This window comes from Chlorocebus sabaeus, chromosome 25, assembly GCF_047675955.1.
Source record: "Chlorocebus sabaeus isolate Y175 chromosome 25, mChlSab1.0.hap1, whole genome shotgun sequence".
NCBI classification, from domain to species: Eukaryota; Metazoa; Chordata; class Mammalia; order Primates; family Cercopithecidae; genus Chlorocebus; species Chlorocebus sabaeus.
The window spans coordinates 4,548,139-4,569,251 of NC_132928.1; the positions used below are offsets into that span (position 1 = coordinate 4,548,139).

A 21,113-nucleotide genomic window follows, 5' to 3' on the forward strand; every position below is an offset into this window, starting at 1 on the left:
AAAAAATAAGAGCACATCTCCCCCGACAAGGAGCGCAGCTCATCGCCAGCAACGGATCAAAGCTTGACGGAGAATGACTTTGACGAGATGAGAGAAGAAGGCTTCAGTCCATCAAACTTCTCAGAGCTAAAGGAGGAATTACGTACCCAGCACAAAGAAACTAAAAATCTTGAAAAAAAAGTGGAAGAATTGATGGCTAGAGTAATTAATGCAGAGAAGGTCATAAACAAAATGAAAGAGATGAAAACCATGACACGAGAAATACGTGACAAATGCACAAGCTTCAGTAATCGACTCGATCAACTGGAAGAAAAAGTATCAGCGATTCAGGATCAAATGAACGAAATTAAGCAAGAAGAGAAACCAAAAGAAAAAAGAAGAAAAAGAAATGAACAAAGCCTGCAAGAAGTATGGGATTATGTAAAAAGACCAAATCTACATATGATTGGGGTGCCTGAAAGTGAGGGGGAAAATGGAACCAAGTTGGAAAACACTCTTCAGGATATCATCCAGGAGAACTTCCCCAACCTAGTAGGGCAGGCCGACATTCAAATCCAGGAAATACAGAGAATGCCACAAAGATACTCCTCGAGAAGAGCAACTCCAAGACACATAATTGCCAGATTCACCAAAGTTGAAATGAAGGAAAAGATCTTAAGGGCAGCCAGAGAGAAAGGTCGGGTTACCCACAAAAGGAAGCCCATCAGACTAACAGCAGATCTCTCGGTAGAAACTCTACAAGCCAGAAGAGAGTGGGGGCCAATATTCAACATTCTTAAAGAAAAGAATTTTCAACCCAGAATTTCATATCCAACCAAACTAAGTTTCATAAGTGAAGGAGAAATAAAATCCTTTACAGATAAGCAAATGCTTAGAGATTTTGTCACCACTAGGCCTGCCTTACAAGAGACCCTGAAGGAAGCACTAAACATGGAAAGGAACAACCGGTACCAGCCATTGCAAAAACATGCCAAAATGTAAAGACCATCGAGGCTAGGAAGAAACTGCATCAACTAACGAGCAAAATAACCAGTTAATATCATAATGGCAGGATCAAGTTCACACATAACAATATTAACCTTAAATGTAAATGGACTAAATGCTCCCATTAAAAGACACAGACTGGCAAACTGGATAAAGAGTCAAGACCCATCAGTCTGCTGTATTCAGGAGACCCATCTCACACGCAGAGACATACATAGGCTCAAAATAAAGGGATGGAGGAAGATTTACCAAGCAAATGGAGAACAAAAAAAAAGCAGGGGTTGCAATCCTAGTCTCTGATAAAACAGACTTTAAACCATCAAAGATCAAAAGAGACAAAGAAGGCCATTACATAATGGTAAAGGGATCAATTCAACAGGAAGAGATAACTATCCTAAATATATATGCACCCAATACAGGAGCACCCAGATTCATAAAGCAAGTCCTTAGAGAATTACAAAGAGACTTAGACTCCCAGACAATAATAATGGGAGACTTCAACACTCCACTGTCAACATTAGACAGATCAACGAGACAGAAAGTTAACAAGGATATCCAGGAATTGAACTCATCTCTGCAGCAAGCAGACCTAATAGACATCTATAGAACTCTCCACCCCAAATCAACAGAATATACATTCTTCTCAGCACCACATCACACTTATTACAAAATTGACCACATAATTGGAAGTAAAGCACTTCTCAGCAAATGTACAAGAACAGAAATTAGAACAAACTGTCTCTCAGACCACAGTGCAATCAAACTAGAACTCAGGACTAAGAAACTCAATCAAATCCGCTCAACTACATGGAAACTGAACAACCTGCTCCTGAATGACTACTGGGTACATAATGAAATGAACGCAGAAATAAAGATGTTCTTTGAAACCAATGAGAACAAAGATACAACATACCAGAATCTCTGGGACACATTTAAAGCAGGTAGTAGAGGGAAATTTATAGCACTAAATGCCCACAAGAGAAAGCTGGAAAGATCTAAAATTGACACTCTAACATCACAATTAAAAGAACTAGAGAAGAAAGAGCAAACACATTCAAAAGCTAGCAGAAGGCAAGAAATAACTAAGATCAGAGCAGAACTGAAGGAGATAGAGACACAAAAAACCCTCCAAAAAATCAATGAATCCAGGAGTTGGTTTTTTGAAAAGATCAACAAAATTGACAGACCGCTAGCAAGACTAATAAAGAAGAAAAGAGAGAAGAATCAAATAGATGCAATAAAAAATGATAAAGGGGATATCACCACCGACCCCACAGAAATACAAACTACCATCAGAGAATACTATAAACACCTCTACACAAATAAACTAGAAAATCTAGAAGAAATGGATAATTTCCTGGACACTTACACTCTTCCAAGACTAAACCAGGAAGAACTTGAATCCCTGAATAGACCAATAGCAGGCTCTGAAATTGAGGCAATAATTAATAGCCTACCAACGATAAAAAGTCCAGGACCAGATGGATTCACAGCCGAATTCTACCAGAGGTACAAGGAGGAGTTGGTAGCATTCCTTCTGAAACTATTCCAATCAATAGAAAAAGAGGGAATCCTCCCTAACTCATTTTATGAGGCCAACATCATCCTGATACCAAAGCCTGGCAGAGACACAACAAAAAAAGAGAATTTTAGACCAATATCCCTGATGAACATCGATGCAAAAATCCTCAATAAAATACTTGCAAACCGGATTCAGCAACACATCAAAAAGCTTATCCACCATGATCAAGTGGGCTTCATCCCTGGGATGCAAGGCTGGTTCAACATTCACAAATCAATAAACATAATCCGGCATATAAACAGAACCAAAGACAAGAACCACATCATTATCTCAATAGATGCAGAAAAGGCTTTTGACTAAATTCAACGGGCCTTCATGCTAAAAACGCTCAATAAATTCGGTATTGATGAAACATACTTCAAAATAATAAGAGCTATTTATGACAAACCCATAGCCAATATTATACTGAATGGGCAAAAACTGGAAAAATTCCCTTTGAAAACTGGCACAAGACAGGGATGCCCTCTCTCACCACTCCTATCCAACATAGTGTTGGAAGCTCTGGCTAGGGCAATCAGGCAAGAGAAAGAAATCAAGGGGATTCAGTTAGGAAAAGAAGAAGTCAAATTGTCCCTGTTTGCAGATAACATGATTGTATATTTAGAAAACCCCATTATCTTAGCCCAAAATCTCCTTAAGCTGGTAGGCAACTTCAGCAAAGTCTCAGGATACAAAATTAATGTGCAAAAATCACAGGCATTCTTATACACCAGTAACAGACAAACAGAGAGCCAAATCAGGAATGAACTTCCATTCACAATTGCTTCAAAGAGAATAAAATACCTAGGAATCCAACTTACAAGGGATGTAAAGGACCTCTTCAAGGAGAACTACAAACCACTGCTCAGTGAAATAAAAGAGGACACAAACAAATGGAAGAACATACCATGCTCATGGATAGGAAGAATCAATATCGTGAAAATGGCCATACTGCCCAAGGTTATTTATAGATTCAATGCCATCCCCATCAAGCTACCAATGAGTTTCTTCACAGAATTGGAAAAAACTGCTTTAAAGTTCATATGGAACCAAAAAAGAGCTCGCATCTCCAAGACAATCCTAAGTCAAAAGAACAAAGCTAGAGGCATCACGCTACCTGACTTCAAACTATACTACAAGGCTACAGTAACCAAAACAGCATGGTACTGGTACCAAAACAGAGATCTAGACCAATGGAACAGAACAGAGTCCTCAGAAATAATACCACACATCTACAGCCATCCGATCTTTGACAAACCTGAGAGAAACAAGAAATGGGGAAAGGATTCTCTATTTAATAAATGGTGCTGGGAAAATTGGCTAGCCATAAGTAGAAAGCTGAAACTGGATCCTTTCCTTACTCCTTATACGAAAATTAATTCAAGATGGATTAGAGACTTAAATGTTAGACCTAATACCATAAAAACCCTAGAGGAAAACCTAGGTAGTACCATTCAGGACATAGGCATGGGCAAAGACTTCATGTCTAAAACACCAAAAGCAACGGCAACCAAAGCCAAAATTGACAAATGGGATCTAATTAAACTAAAGAGCTTCTGCACAGCAAAAGAAACTACCATCAGAGTGAACAGGCAACCTACAGAATGGGAGAAAATTTTTGCAATCTACTCATCTAACAAAGGGCTAATATCCAGAACTTACAAAGAACTCAAACAAATTTACAAGAAAAAAACAAACAACCCCATCAAAAAGTGGGCAAAGGATAGAAACAGACATTTCTCAAAAGAAGACATTCATACAGCCAACAGACACATGAAAAAATGCTCATCATCACTGGCCATCAGAGAAATGCAAATCAAAACCACAATGAGATACCATCTCACACCAGTTAGAATGGCGATCATTAAAAAGTCAGGAAACAACAGGTGCTGGAGAGGATGCGGAGAAATAGGAACACTTTTACACTGTTGGTGGGATTGTAAACTAGTTCAACCATTATGGAAAACAGTATGGCGATTCCTCAAGGATCTAGAACTAGATGTACCATATGACCCAGCCATCCCATTACTAGGTATATACCCAAAGGATTACAAATTATGCTGCTATAAAGACACATGCACACGTATGTTTATTGCGGCACTATTCACAATAGCAAAGACTTGGAATCAACCCCAATGTCCTTCAGTGACAGATTGGATTAAGAAAATGTGGCACATATACACCATGGAATACTATGCAGCCATAAAAAAGGATGAGTTTGTGTCCTTTGTAGGGACATGGATGCAGCTGGAAACCATCACTCTTAGCAAACTATCACAAGAACAGAAAACCAAACACCGCATGTTCTCACTCATAGGTGGGAACTGAACAATGAGATCACTTGGACTCGGGAAGGGGAACATCACACACGGGGGCCTATCATGCAGAGGGGGAAGGGGGGAGGGATTGCATTGGGAGTTATACCTGATGTAAATGATGAGTTGATGGGTGCAGCACACCAACATGGCACAAGTATACATATGTAACAAACCTGCACGTTATGCACAGGTACCCTACAACTTAAAGTATAATAATAAGAAGTAAATTAAAAAAAAAAAAAAAGAAAAAAAAAGAAAATGTGGCACATATACACCATGGAATACTATGCAACCATAAAAAAGGATGAGTTTGTGTCCTTTGTAGGGACATGGATGCAGCTGGAAACCATCATTCTTAGCAAACTATCACAAGAACAGAAAACCAAACACTGCATGTTCTCACTCATAGGTGGGAACTGAACAATGAGATCACTTGGACTCGGGAAGGGGGACATCACACACTGGGGCCTATCATGGGGAGGGGGGAGGTGGGAGGGATTGCACTGGGAGTTATACCTGATGTAAATGACGAGTTGATGGGTGCTGACGAGTTGATGGGTGCAGCACACCAACATGGCAGAAGTATATATATGTAACAAACCTGCACATTATGCACATGTACCCTAGAACTTAAAGTATAATAATAAAAAAATAAAAAATAAAAAATAAATAAATATTCTCATATAAAAAAAATTGGCTAGTTTTTCTCTGAATTATCTTTGCATATTTGTTGAAAATCAGTTGTCCATATATATGTGGGTCTATTTCTGTATTCTGTCTTTCTTGTCTATTTTTAAACCAAAAAAAAAAAAACTGTTTGGATATCTGGCCTTATAATGAGCCTCTGAATAAGTAGTTTTAATACTCCAACTTTGTTCTTCTTTTGTAAAATTGTTTATACTATTTTAGGACCTTTAGATTTCCATAAGAATTGTAGAATCAGCTTGTCAATTTCTACAAGTAGTCTACTAGGATTCTGATTAGGATTGTATTGAATCTAGAGATTCATTTGGTGATATTTGACATGTTTATTAGGTCTTTCAATGGATGAACACAATGTATGTTCCATTTTTTAAGCCTTCTTTAATTTTTCTCTGCAGGGTTTTGAAGTTTTTTGTGTACAGATCTTATATATTTTTCTCGGGTTTATATATCTTATTTTAATGCTATTTCTCAATGCCAGTATATATAATGAATTTGACTTTGTATACTAATCATGTATCCTGCAAACTTGCTAAAATAAGTTTAGTTTGTTTGTAAATTTTGTTTGATTTTGTTACATAGGTAATCATGGCATCTGAATATAAATAATATTTTACTTCTTCTTTTTCAATCGGATATCTTTTATTTCTCTTTCTTACTTCAGTATACTGGCTGGAAACTCCAGTAAAACACTGAATAGAATTGGTAAGGGAGAACATCCTTATTCTTGATCTTAGGGGAAAAGTGTTCAGTCTTTCACCATTAAGGACAATATGTTTTTCATGATATTCTTTATTCAGAATGTTATCTTCTATTCTTAATTTGTTGAGAGATATTTTAATCAGGAATGAATGTTGAAATTCTGTAAAATTTTTTAACATGTACTGAGCATATCATCTGGTTTTTCTTTTTATGTTTAATATGGCAAATTATAGATTGATTTTTGAATGTTAAACCAACCTTGCATTTCTCAAGTTAATCTCTCTTGGTAATAATACAACATTCTCTATATATTGATGGACTTGATTTGGACATTTTTCTTTACAATGTTTGCATCTATATTTAAGAGGGCTATTGATTTCTAGGTTTTTTTTATTTTATTAATATCTCCTTTCTAAATCTGTTGTTTTCTTTCTTTTTTCTTCTTTTCTTTTTTTTTTTGATTCGCTCTTGTTGCCCAGGCTGGAGTGCAATGGTACAGTTTTGGCTCACTGCAACCTCTGCCTTCCAGGTTCAAGCGATTCTCCCGCCTCAGCCTCCCTAGTAGCTAGGATTACAGGCACCCGCTGCCACACCCAGCTAATTTTTGTATTTTTAGTAGAGACGAGGTTTCACCATGTTGGCCAGGTTGGTCTCAAACTCCTGACCTCAGGTGATCCACCTGCCTCGGCCTCCCAAAGTGCTGGGATTATAGGCGTGAGTCACCACACCCAGCCTGTTTTCTTATAATATCTTGGTCTTGCTTTAGTGTCAGGGTAATACTGGCCTCACAGAATGTGTTATGGAGGATTCCTTTTTCCACACTTTTCTGAAAAAGTTGGTGCGTAACTGATATTATTTTTTCCATAAAAGTTTTGCACAAGCCATCTGGGTCAAGACTATTCCTTGTAGGAAAGTTTTAAACCATTTTTAACTATCAATTCTATATCTTTAGTACGTATTATAGTTATTCCAGTTATCCATTTCTCCTTGAACAAGCTTTATTAATTTGCATATTTTAAGGAATTTGCCCATTTAAGTACTTAAATTTATTAACTTAAAGTTGTTTGTAATATTTCAGTTTACCTTTTAATATCTACAGAATCTGTAGTAATGTCACCTCTTCTATTCCTAGTATTGGTCATTTGTCTATTTTCCCCACTGGTTTTGAGAAATGATGATGTTTCTTGTGCTTAAGAATGTAATGAGTGTAAATCTATGGCTTTATGGTTTTCAATACACTTGGAAAATTTCTGGTCATTATTTTCTCAGTAATTTTTTCTGTTTCTCCGTCTCACTCCTCCTCTTGGGGAATGTCAACTATTTATCTAGTAGGTTGCCTGAAGCTTTCCCACAGCTCACTGATGCTCTTTTCATTTTTAATGTTTCTCTTTCTCCCTATGTTTCATGTGGAATCATTTCCAATGTTATATTTTTAAATTCACCAACCTTTTCTTCTGCACTGTTTAATCTGTGTTAATTTCCTCCAATGTATTTTTCACTTTAGACATTGTAAATGTTTTCATCTCTAGAGGTTTAATTTTGGTATTTTTTATATTTGTACCTCTCTCTACTTAACTTTTTTAACATATGGAATAAATGTATAATCATTTTAATGTCCTTTTCTCTAATTTTAATAACTGTGTCACTTCAGATTCAATTTCCATTGGTTAAGTTTTCATCATGAGTTCTATTTTTGGTTCTTTTTTGCATGTCTACTAATCTTTGATGGCATTCTAGAAATTGTACATTTTATCTTATTGGGTACTGGATATTATTATATTTCTATAGTCTTGAGCTTTGATCTGGGTGCAGTTAAATTACTTACAGTTTCATCATTTTAGGTCTTGCTTTTAAGATCTATTAGGGAGGACAAGAGCAACATTTAATTCAGGACTAGTTATTCCATATTACTGTGGCAAGACTCTTTGAGTGCTTATGAATTATGAGGTTTTCTGTTCTGACCATGCATGCAGGCACTATTCCCAGCCCTATGTGAGCACCAGGCATTGTTCCCTCTAATTTTCTCAAGTAGTTGCTTCCCTGACCTCTGGCAGTTTCACGTGTCATTGATTGGGTCTACTGAATGCTTGTGTAGGGACCCGCCACAAATCTATGAAGATCTCTGTCTCTGCAGCTTTATCTTCCCTGGTAGTTTATCCTAAATACTGTAGCCTACCTTGGTTCTCCAGACCTTCAACAGCATCTCCTCATATCAGAAGTCTGCCAGGCTCTGCCTATATTCCTCCCTATCTCTCCTCTCCAAGGTCTGGAAACTCAAGAAGATAAGTTGGTAGAATCGTAGGGCTTACTTTGTGTGTTTCTCATCTCTCAGGGATCCTTGTCTTTCATTGCCTGATGTCCAGTGTCCCAAAAACCATTGTTCCATATATTTTGTCTAGTCTGATTCGGCTATTTCAGGCAAGCTGGTGCTATGGCTTGAATGTCCCCTCCAAAACCCATATTGAAATTCAATTGCCATTGTAACAGTGGTGACATCTGGAGTCTTTAAGAGGTTATTAGATAATGAGGGCTCTGCCCTAATGAATAGATTACTGCCATTATCACAGGGATGGATTAGTTATTGTGGGAATTCAGCCCCTTTTCTCTCTCCATCTTGTGCTTTCACTTGCTCTTCTGCCTCCACCATAGGATAATAATGCAGCACAAAGGCCCTGGCAAGATGCCAGCCCCATGATCTTGGACGTCCCAGCCTCCAGAACCGTAAGCCAAATAAATTTCTTTTTGTTATAAATCATCTAGTGTGTGGTATTGTTAAGGCCACACTAAGTAGACTAAGACAGATGGTAAATCTCGTCCCTATACTCCATCTTGCTTAGAAGTAGAAGGCTGTGTGTGTGCGTGTATGTGTGTGTGTGTGTTGTTGTTCTTTTCAGTTTCTTGAATGTGCTTATTTATCATTTATTAAATTCACTTTTCATTTTTAATTGAGGCATTTAATGCTTAAACATTCATTTTCGTAGGGCTCTAGCCAATTGTGACAGGTTTGAAACGTGATTTTCTCCTGTTCCTTACTTTTAAATTTAAAAAAATTAGATTACATTTCCTGTATATTCTTATGGTTGCTTTTAAATTTCTATTGTTTTGGGTGTTTTGTTTTGTCTGCCGTTTTTGCTGTTTTTCTGCTTTTCATTTTTTTTGTACTGCATGTGATTAAAGAATAAAGTGTATTGGGTTTATTTTATTCTGTAATTTATTGAGTTTTTTCCCTCAAAGTTTCAGTTAACTGACATTTTCACTAAATCCTACAAATAATGTGAGTTCCCTTTGTTGTGTATATACTTTCTCTCTCTCCCCATCTATTTATATAGATGCACATACATATATGTGTGTATATGATTATGTTAATTTTGCTACTTACTATCTCTATTTTATTACATGTCATGTTGAGTTTCTTTACATCTGAAAATAATTATTAGGTATATTACCAGATGTGGGGTTGCACAGTGAGGGACTATCAGGGAACACTGTACACTGGTGATAAAAGTCACGGTAATAAGGTCATATTTTTCTATGATCTAAATTTATCTTTTCTGCCAAAATTAAACTTTGACATTTCCTCATGAACAATTAAGGCTTCCACAAAAAGTTATTTTTGGCATTCAAACTAGTAAATATTCAATGTAATTTTTATATAAGTACATGAATGATTTATACAATTCAAAGGCAAACTGTAGACTGCAAAAGGTTAAAATAATAAAACTATGGAAAAAGAAAACATTTTTCCTTTGCCATAATACTTACCTTAATGGGCCCAATGTGGGGAGATCCTTTAATTGTTGCAAGTATGACTTGAGACTCTTCTAACTGAGCTGCTATATCATCTATAGATGGTATTATGAAGATAGAGTAAATCTCTGTGTGGTGAAGAACTAAATGCAAAGGAGTAATGTTCCAAAAATCAATAATCTTAAATAGCATTTTTTCAAGAGCAGCTTCATTAGTTGCTGAAGTTGACATATCATTTATTTCATTTTCATACTGAAACATCTAAAATGAACAAATTATTCTTTAGTATCCAGTATAGCAAATAATTCCTGATATGTCTAAAATGGAAATTTTAAATGCATGTTTTGAAAGACACATCAAAAATATTGAAGATCTAATTCCAGTTAGGTTTACATCCTTACCAGCAACTTTATGGTCTAACCTTCACGACATATCCCTTTGCACTTTAAAATCATCCTATTTCACGTTTTTCATCATCAGTAAAAATTTCCAACTTTCCTCTGATTCTAGCCAGTTATAAAGAGTATATACCTTCTGTATATGTGTAGGTGGTATTATTTCCTTCAGCATTCTTTCCTCTGCCCTAATGCCAACTGCTGAATTACTTTGTGACATGCTTTTACTCTCTACAATATTCTTGGGATATATTCATGTAAGAGAATGCAACTCTGATGGATCCCAATTTCCATGGCTTCCATTTCTTTGCCTCATTTCTTTCAGGATACATGTTTCTTAAAATACATTAGTGGAGTATATACAGACCTTCTTACCATGTGCACTGACCTGCAATTCCTATAGGACAAGATCCTGATATAAGATCTCCAGAGTCACTCACTATAATAGAGATACTCAGAGACCTTCTCATCTACACATCTTAGAATTAACTAGTTGGGCTTATTGTTTTATAGCTGGTAGGTAAGACTCTGCCACCATTCCTGTATGTCATCTCTATGGTGTTAAAGAATGATGCCCAATCCCAATGTTTTAGTAACGCAACTCAGTGGGGATTATGAATAGATATGACTAGTTTTCATCATTTCTCTTATATGCTTGCCAAAGATGAATTATAAGGATGGTGGGATCAGTTACTTCTTATGGTCTTAAGTAACAGTTTTGGAAAAGAAGCCTACCTTTTGACATAGATTATTCAGTCAAAGGCAGATAAAGAACTATAGAACCATCAAAGTTCGTGCCTAATGCTAACATTCTGAGATTGTTAAAAACTAAATCCAGACACTGATAATGTGTAAAGCAAAATTTCAGTGAAGTGAATCTAGCCTTGTCAAGTCTTTATGGTCAAAGTATGGGACCTGACTGACAAATAGTCAGATCTTCCAACTGACTTGATATAGCAGGGTGGTTTCAGCTGAATCTTGACGGTTGTAATTAATTATCTAACTTCATTATAAAGCATATGGCTTTCCAAAGTGAAAATTATCAACCATAAAATGATTGATAAGTGTTCATCACATGCATACCATTGAGCTCTTGCTCTTAATTTACTTCATGAAATGCTTTTCATGTGGTAGGTTTTTCAGAGCCTGCACAACATCTTGGACAAAATGGTTGTCATATAACTGCAAGCCATCATACTTTATTCATTTAATAGAACTTCAAATATGACCTATCTTGGAAGGTCTTGCAGCATGACCACCACTTCTGGGTCAATCCTCCAAAATGCAAGTTTTAATAAATGAAGACTGAGTTTCTGGGCCAAATCCTGTCCATTTTGGCATCTACATTATACTGGATACATTGTCAAATTTCTACAGGATGACCAAAATCATCCAGGAACTCTTAGAGTTCACTTGAAATTACCAGCTGATTGCCTTCTTATCCCTTCTATTATTACAATTATCTTCAAGAAGAAGAAGGAGTTCCTCTAACTCCTCACTGCAGTATTTCAAAGGCTGAAGACCTCGCTCACTTTTGTTCACATGTCAAACTGTCCTAATTGGGGCCCTCTAAAAAATGCATGGGACTTCCTTTTTAAACTATCTATTAATGTTAGACATGTAATAGCTGATTGGAGGCCTTTGAGTTATTACAGGCCACCATCCCCATGTAGGCCACCAGTTGCTATCATATGTACCTATCTACCCTAACTTTTATAGCTTGCTGCTACATTTAGTCTGAAAAATTCTCACCCTTTATCTAACTTTACCCAAGAATAGTTCCAATAACCCAAGACTGGAAATAAAAATACCACTAAAATTGTGCTAGATTTTATGCACGCTGATTTGAAATAAATTCATCTGTTGGTATTTGCTCTTATGCTCTGACATCATCTAGCTATCTTGCTGAATTCCACTTGGCATGTATATCAGTTGGGCATGTATATCAGTTAGGAGGCTCTAAAATGAGATATTTAGATACGATGAATATTATGAAGAAGATTCAGAATTATTTCATGATTTTTAGTGTAAACAATTGGAAGAATGGAGCTACCATCAACTGAGATAAGAAACACAGAGGAAGAGTAGAATTTGGAGATGGAGAATGAAAGGTGAATGTTTTTGACATGTTTTGATATGTTTTTGACATATCTCAACTTAGACATATAAGTTAAGATATTGAATAGGAAATTGCATATGTGAATTTGGAGTTCAGGAGAAAGTCGAGACTAGGGCTGGTGATAAAAAATAATCTAATTTTTAAAAATGAAAGTTGTTTTTAAAAAAATTCTTCTTTTTAAATTCTTAAAAAAAGTGCCCATGTTCCTCATTACAACAGATTATTTAGTAGAGAATTACAGGAATAAAATACGTGTTTTGATTACATTATATGTTGTCAGCCATGAAACATTAAACATAAATGAAGCTTATTGCAAATTAGGCATGAAAATAGAAAATTTTTAATCATGGAAAAATTGAAAAAAGTATTTTTTATAATAAAACTTACATGGAAAGTCAAATAGTTGTTTATTATGCATTTTAAATATAATGTCAAGTTATATACATGTTAAGGTAGGACAATTCTTACATATCTTAACATATTTTCATTTTACATATAATGAATACAGTGGTTTTGATATTTCCATTCCTATAAAATGTGGTCTGTATTAGTAGTACTGTTAAATAAAGCAGCACTAATTTCATTTGTCATACATGAAAACCAGTATTACTGTTTTTTAATCACCTAAATAATGGAATAATTAATAGCTTACACAATATCTCCAATTAAATAATTTCCTATCACCTATTATTCTACAAACGTACTATTATTTTCCCAGGCACTCATAAACTTCCTTTCCTAATTCCTATTCGTTGTATATTTACTTGCCTATTTAAAATTGGCCCATCTGGTATTTCAACCTATTTTTTTAAAAAACCATTTTTATTTACCTTGAGAGCTAGAAGATTCTCTACTTTACAGTTTTTATCAAGGGGAACTGACTTCCCAATAGTCTCCTGGAGAGCCTCCCAATGCCTTGGCTTGAGACAGGGATTTCCCAGAGCTATAATGATAGGCAGCTCTTGTTTAAACTCTGTTACCACTTGCTTAAGATGTGTCAGCATATCACTTTTAGGTAAACCTATAAATGACAATGGGTCAGTAGGCTTACAATATGTTCATTATATTTTTTAAACAAAAAAATTGAGAAAAGATTTTTTTTTCTTTAAAATTTGTTAAACACTACTTTATCAATTATTAAACTACATTAAAATAACATGAAGCAGTGAGCTTTATTAACATCACCCTTCCATGAGAATCAACTATGCATTAAAATAAAGAGAAATAGTTATAAGGACTGGTGACTAAAGCCCAACTATCACAACCAAATTATCTTAGAAAATTTGATACCAGGAGTGGCCAGCTACCACAGGTTTCCCAGATTTTCCCTGACATGATAAATATACAGACGAATGGGTACACATGCACATGCACACACACGTGAGCACACACACACACACACACAGCACAAACATTCAGAAGACTGTCATAGATTCTGGGTATTTATTTATTTAAATAACAACTTAACATAGCAAGATGAGGTCTTGCTATGTTGCCCAGACTGGTCTCAAACTCCTGGCCTTGAATGATCCGCCCACCTCAGCCTCCCCAAGTGCTGTGATTACAGGCATGAGCCACTGTACTCAGCTGGTTTGGGTTTTTTAAAGTTTTGGTAAGTAGGGAAGAACATCAAGGGAAAAAATATACCATCACTATGATTTCATTAAAAAACACTTTAACACCAAAATGTAGGAAATGTAGGTGACAGCTTTGCCACAGACTAGCACTAGTCTGTCCTCTGCCACTGACAAACCACTGAAGTACAGGATTCAAAACCTATGGAGTGGAAGATTCAACTCTTACAACCTTTTTACTCAACTTGTAAAAGAAAGAGGAGGGGGCCAAAGTTAGAGACTCAGGAGAACTGAAAACTTCACTCATACACTCAAAAAACCAATTTGTATACATGCGGCTTCTTTTATAAAGCCATATTAACTAGTAATATGTTTTTAAGACCTGATTAAATAGAAGATCAAGAGTGTAACTTTAGTTTTGCCAGTCTAGACTTTGGCAAACAGCAAGATTTTGTCTGGGGAACCATGGGTAAAAGAAGGTATCATCTAGTTGTTATTTTACTGTTCTCCGAAGCATGTATATAACAAAATATTAAGAGGGGATGCATGCAATGAGTGTTATGTTAAAGAGACTGCGATTTGCCCCCAATTGTTCTCTTTTCTAAACTTCTGTGCTATTGTTATATTTCTTACATAATTTTAAAACAACTGAAATAAAGTGTTTTTCTGGCTTTTCTGGAGAAGAAATTTTAGTTTAAGGTATAGCTGAGTGATAGGGGAGAAGTCTTTAAAAAAAATACAAAGATATTCTCTTGGCCAGGTGAAACAACATCTCCCTTTTGGAAAGGGATATGATCTTACAGAAATGCTCTCACAAAAAGCAGTATCTTTGCATTGGCAAGATTTCAAATTTGATAATTAAAATAAAATAAGCCTCTAAAAATTACACTGTTTACCCACTGCCCTAAAGATAATGATTATGCAGATGGTCCTTTATCATCAAAACATCTCTGACTAGTGCCCTAAGAAGGGCCATACTCAGGGTGAGGTAGCTGGGGTTCTATGCAGGGAACCAACTTTTAAAGGACATAAAAATTGTTAATTACTTAATAAAACTTTATTGACAAGACTTAATCTCTTTTTTGCTTCAATAAAATTCCTACCTATACTCTTGTACTGTAGCTCTAGCCATAATGGTCAACCCCTGAGAACAGGTAAAGAAACAAGCCAAGGACAATGCTCTTGATGTCCAAAGGCCATTTGGTACATAGATCTAGGTGGGAAAATTTGAGAAACACATTTTTACCTTTTTCTAATACCGAGATTATGTGCATCAGTTTTGAAACATTTTTCTGTACTGATTCAACATCAATACTTTGAAGAGAACAATTCCTCCATTCCCAAGAGGCTTGCCTCCACTCCTCTTGTGCTTCCCATAATTTTTTCCTCAAAGTCAAGTCACATTCAATGTCAGAGATCTCTGAAAGCACAATCTGTGTAATTTCTTCCACATTAATAGAATGCATATGAGATTGAGAATCACTGAAACAATCCTGATAGCTTGAATATGCTTTAGCTTTGTTAGTTAAACTTGCAGCTTCCCCTGAGAGAGTCTGGATCATTTCCATTGCCGTTGACACTTGAGTACCAGCACATAACAAAAGAGGAGTTCTTATCTAAAAAATAAGAGTAGGACTTTCTAAGAGAAATCAGTATGTCTAGAACATACCTGTTTTACTGGCAGTGAAAGCATTTTAGTACATAATCTAGGCTTTTACCTGATAAGTGAGTGAAATTGGAACTATCATTACCATTTTGCCTAGACAAAGATAAAGACTGGCCCAGAAAGATTTCGGGGGGTTTTAGTCCTTTTTTTTTTTTTTAAGCTTAGTTCAATTTAATAACATTTTTTGATGTTTTTGTAATTATAATTTGAAAGCTACAAATTCTATTTCATTATAATTATCTGTATATATTAACACAATATTTACATCATTAGAATTCAATTGAATTTAAACATGTTTATTAACACATATAGTATAGGCTTTTCAATACAACTTCTAGTGCAATGTTTCCTAGAAAGGATTACAACTGTCTTTAGATTATTATTTATACATATGCTGAGTACAAATAGCTGACTGAAACATGAGTGTTATGCATCTAATTTTGAACATGTCAACTTAAATTTCCTCATAATTTATCCTTTTATGTTATCCTAAAGCATGTTTTATTCATGGATTCACATAGCACTGTATTAGTTCACAATAATTAATAGAATATTTATAACAATCTGGAAAACTTACAAAATGTAATGTGCTTGCAAATTCTGTTTCTGCATGAAAAATGTTAATAATGCTATCAGGAAAATAAATCATGGAAGCAAAAACACTGCATTTGTTATCTGATAAAGACTCAAGTTATTAGTATAGAGATATTGTTTCGGAGTGACTCTCATCAACCAGTTAAGAGACGGTCCTGAGGTTGTATTTGTAAATATGATAATAACTTGAGTTTTAGTCCTTTTTATGCCATGAGCCCATTTGGCAGTCTCTTGAAGCCTATGGTAAAAGTCACCAGCCATGCTGCTGTTTGTTCCCTACATTCACTCATAGTTGAGAAAATGCTAAGTTCCAGTTAGAAATGAGTGAAAATGGAGATGTAATTTTACTTCCCATTCAAATTCACAAATCACCAAAATTCTGTCTGTGAATCCCAGTTTAAGAATACTTGTATTAAATTGTTTAGCCAAAATTCCACTGAAAGCAAATACCCAAATGCCTGGACTTATGAGACTAAGGTCAAGTTTTTAATTAAAAAAATCCGAAAAAACCTAAAAACTTACCTTGGCTTTCAAATTGCTAACATCAACACGTAGACCACTGATACATGCTTCCAAGTTATCTCTGAATTTAGTTAAAGCAGTGTCTTTATTTACTATACTTAACTTCATAGATGATTTTAGTTGACTAAACTTAATATGAAGAACTTGGAATATGGCAATTTGCTCTTCTGAAATATGGATCTGGTGATGGGTTACAACAGAATATAGCTGAGAAATTGTTAAGTACTCTTTTTCTAATTTAGATATTTTTGAGGAAATTGTATTCAAAAAAATAAAATGCTCCACGAATTCTTCTATTTCAGTGGGATCACATTCCAGCTGCTGCAATGATGATTCCACAACCTGAAATCAACATGTCAATTATAATTGTGTAATGACTTTTCACCATTTTGGAAGAGTAATTATTCTTTTTAATTTCTCTTACTTATATAAGTCTAATTTCAAACAATAATAAAAACATCATATATTAGTCTGTTCTCACACTGCTATAAAGAACTGCTTGAGACTGGGTAATTTGTGAAGAAAAGAGGTTTAATTGACTCACAGTTCCATAAGCAATACAAGAAGCATGGCTGGGAGGCCTCAGGAAATCTACAATCATGGCAGAAGGTGAAGGGGAAGCAAGCACATCTTACCAAGGAAGAAAAGAGGAGAGAAAGAGAGAGACAGAGAGAGAGAGAGAGAGAGAGAGAGAGACAGAGAGAGAATGAATGTGGGAGTGCTACACACTCTCAAACAACCAGACCTCCTGAGAGCTCCATTGCAAGAACAGCAAACAACCAGACCTCCTGAGAACTCCACTGCGAGAACAGCAAACAACCAGACCTCCTGAGAACTCCATTGCGAGAACAGCAAGGGGGAAGTCCACCCCCATGATTCAACCACCTCTCACCAGTGCCCCCATTTCAACATGTGGGGATTACAATTTGACATGAGATTTGGTTGGGGACACAGAGCCAAACCATATCACATAATCTAGACATAAATCTAAGTATTATTTAAGTACTGGGGTATTAATATGACCAAATCCTTCTACTGTTAACAAAAGGCACTTGAATGTATCCCACATATAAAATAAATGCTATTAAGACATAAAATAAGTAAATTGTGAATAACAATTTTTAAGAAATGTAATATAAATGGCAAATTATGACTGAAATGTGAACGGTGCATAATAATTGCTACAACTTTTTGAGCATGTATGTGATAGGTTCTTTAGGTACATGATCATACTTTATTCAGATAGCATATTTCCTAATTAAGTATTTTTTTCTAATTTGCACAGGAGGAAACTCAGTCTTAGAGGGATTTATTGTACCAAGATCAGAAATGTAGTAAGTTACAGAACTGTGATTCAAACCCAAATTGATTCCAGATCTCATTATTTTCCACCATACTTATATCTATTATATTTATAACCTCCATACTTTTCAAAGGTGTATATAAATTACTCCATAAAATGCCTGAAGTAATTGCATTTCTGTGCTGGAATTACAATTTTGTCATATTTTTTCATGTTTCAAGAGCTCTTAAGGAGTATGCCTGCATAATTTTATATAATTTTGGTATGAAAGTCAGTTCAATTTATCTTCACAGCCTTGAATTAATTTCATATATGTGTGTGTCTAATGTGATATTAAAATAAATGTTCATGCAAAAATCACAATACACAAAAGTTTATAAGATGGAAAAGTTTATCAGATGGTCAACTATTATTCCATTACCGAGAGATTACCATTGTTAATCCATCAGAAATTTTATTATGGGGCATGTGTGTATCTCTTTGCCACAGAGTTTATATTAAGAGGCCTTAAAATCAGAGAAACTTATTTTTGATCCCAGCCTCAGTATTTACTAACTGCATGAACCTCAGCAAATAGTTTTATTCTAATAAACTTATTGTCCTCATCTGTACTTTGGAGATCAAATAAAATAATTTAGTAATGGACTTATAATGTACCTGGCACATGGAAGGTGCACCAAGAATGATCATGTCAGTAGACTGAGTAAACATAACTATTTAGACTCGAATACAGATACTAATCAAATGCCCCCCAAATTTTAAAATACATATTTATATCACAAACAACGAAATAATTCCAATCTCATATAAACCAAGAGAATATAAAAAGGTAAAATATACCCAAATTTCATTTATGACACTAGCAACATATTGATACCAAAACCAGATAAGGATGGTAAAAGAAAATTATAGATAACTTTCACTTATAAATACAAAAACCTTAAAAATAATATGTATGAATGTGTATGCACATGCTGGTAAGGTAAATGTATCAATTTGGATGTGAGATTACCCTTAGAAAGTCAATTAATATAACTCCCCACAGAAAAAGGTTAAAGGAAAACTGCAAGATTATCTCAATAGATGTAATGAATAAGCATTTGATAAAATTCACTTACAATAAAAACTCTTACAAACTAAAAATAGAAAGTACTTTCTTATTGTTCAATTCCCACCTATGAGTGAGAACATGTGGTGTTTGGTTTTCTGTCCTTGTGACAGTTTGCTGAGAATGATGATTTCCAACTTGGACACAGGGCGGGGAACATCACACACTGGGGCCTTTGTGGGGGTGAGGGGCTGGGGGAGGGATAGCATTAGGAAAAATACTTAATGTAAGTGATGAGTTGATGGGTACAGCAAACCAACATGGCACATGTATACCTATGTATCAAACCTGCACGTTGTGCACACGTACCCTAGAACTTAAAGCACAATAATTTAAAAAAAGTATTTTATTTAACCATATAAAGGGAAGCTACCAAAACCCTCAGGAAATATAAATACACCCAGGATAAGCAGCAGCCAGAAAGAGGATGAATAAACAGAACTTTCAGAACACATTCTTTGAAAAATAGCTCAGAAACAACCTTCTGGTACTGGTACAAGAAAAGGCACGTAGACCAAGGGAACAGAATGGAAAACCCAGAAATAGGACCACACACCTACAACTATCTGATCTTCGACAAACCTGACAAAGAGAAGCAATGGGGAAAGGATTCCCTCTTCAATAAATGGTGCTGGGATAACTGGTTAGCCACATGCTGAAGATTGAAATTGAACCCCTTCCTTATGCCATATACAAAATTTAACTCAAGATGAATTAAAGACTTAAATGTAAAACCCCAAACTACAAAAACCCTGGAAGATGACCTAGGCAATACCATTCATGACAGAGGCACGGGCAAAGATTTCATGATGACGATGCCAAAAGCAATTGCAATAAAAGCAAAAATTGACAAATGGAATCTAATTAAACTAAAGAGCTTCTGCACAGCAAGAGACTATGAACAGAGTAAACAGCCCACAGAATGGGAGACAATTTTTGCAAACTAGTCATCCAACAGAGATCTAATATCCAGCCTCTATAAGGAATGTAAACAAATTTACAAGAAAAAATCAAACAACTCAATAAAAAAGTGGGTAAAGGACATGAACAGTCACTACATGCAGCCAACAATTACATGAAAAAAAAGCTCAACATAACTGATCATTAGAGAAATGCAAATCAAAACCACAATGAGCTACCATCTAATACCAGTCAGAATGGCGATTACTAAAAAGTCAAAAAATAACTGATGGCTGTGAGGTTGTGGAGAAAAAGGAATACTTACACACTTGATGAGAGTGTAAATTAGTTCAGCCATTGTGGAAGACAGTGTGGCGATTCCTCAAGGACCTAAAGATGGAACTACCATTTAACCCAGCAATGCCATTACTGGGTATATACGCAAAGGAATATAAATCATTCTGTTATAAAGACACATGCATGCATATATCCATTGCAGCACTGTTCACAATAGTAAAGACATGGAATCAACCTAAATGCCCATCAATGATAGACTAGCTGAAGAAAACATGGTATGTATACACTAATATTATGCAGCCATAAAAAGAATGAGATCATATTCTGTGCAGGGACATGGATGAAACTGGAGGCCATTATCCTTAGCAAACTAATGCAGGAATAGAAAACCAAATACCACATGTTCTCACTTATAAGTAGGAGCTAAATGATGACAGCACATGGACACATAGAGGGGAACAACACACACTGGGGCCTATTGGAGGGTGGAAAGTGGGAGGAGGGAGAGAGTAAGGAAAAATAAGTAATGGATTAATACATGGCTGATTAAATAATCTGTATAACAAACTCCTTTGACACATGTTTACCTATGTAACAAATCTGCACGTTCTGCACATTCCC

General features: G+C 35.5%; 1 protein-coding gene across 2 annotated transcripts in view; it reads right to left on the reverse strand.

Moving 5' to 3' along the window:
• The window catches only part of DNAH14 (dynein axonemal heavy chain 14), a 528,962-nt gene that overhangs the window by 371,143 nt on the left and 136,706 nt on the right, over nucleotides 1-21,113 (reverse strand). Inside the window, exons 18-21 of one of the 2 annotated variants that reach the window (XM_073011492.1) lie at nucleotides 16,885-17,226; nucleotides 15,349-15,718; nucleotides 13,359-13,549; nucleotides 10,030-10,275 (exon numbers count right to left, since the gene is read on the reverse strand). In XM_073011492.1, coding sequence (XP_072867593.1) covers nucleotides 10,030-10,275; nucleotides 13,359-13,549; nucleotides 15,349-15,718; nucleotides 16,885-17,226 — 1,149 coding nt within the window. Of the gene's footprint in view, nucleotides 1-10,029; nucleotides 10,276-13,358; nucleotides 13,550-15,348; nucleotides 15,719-16,884; nucleotides 17,227-21,113 lie in introns of those variants that run through there. The other variant, XM_073011489.1, reaches the window with a different exon arrangement.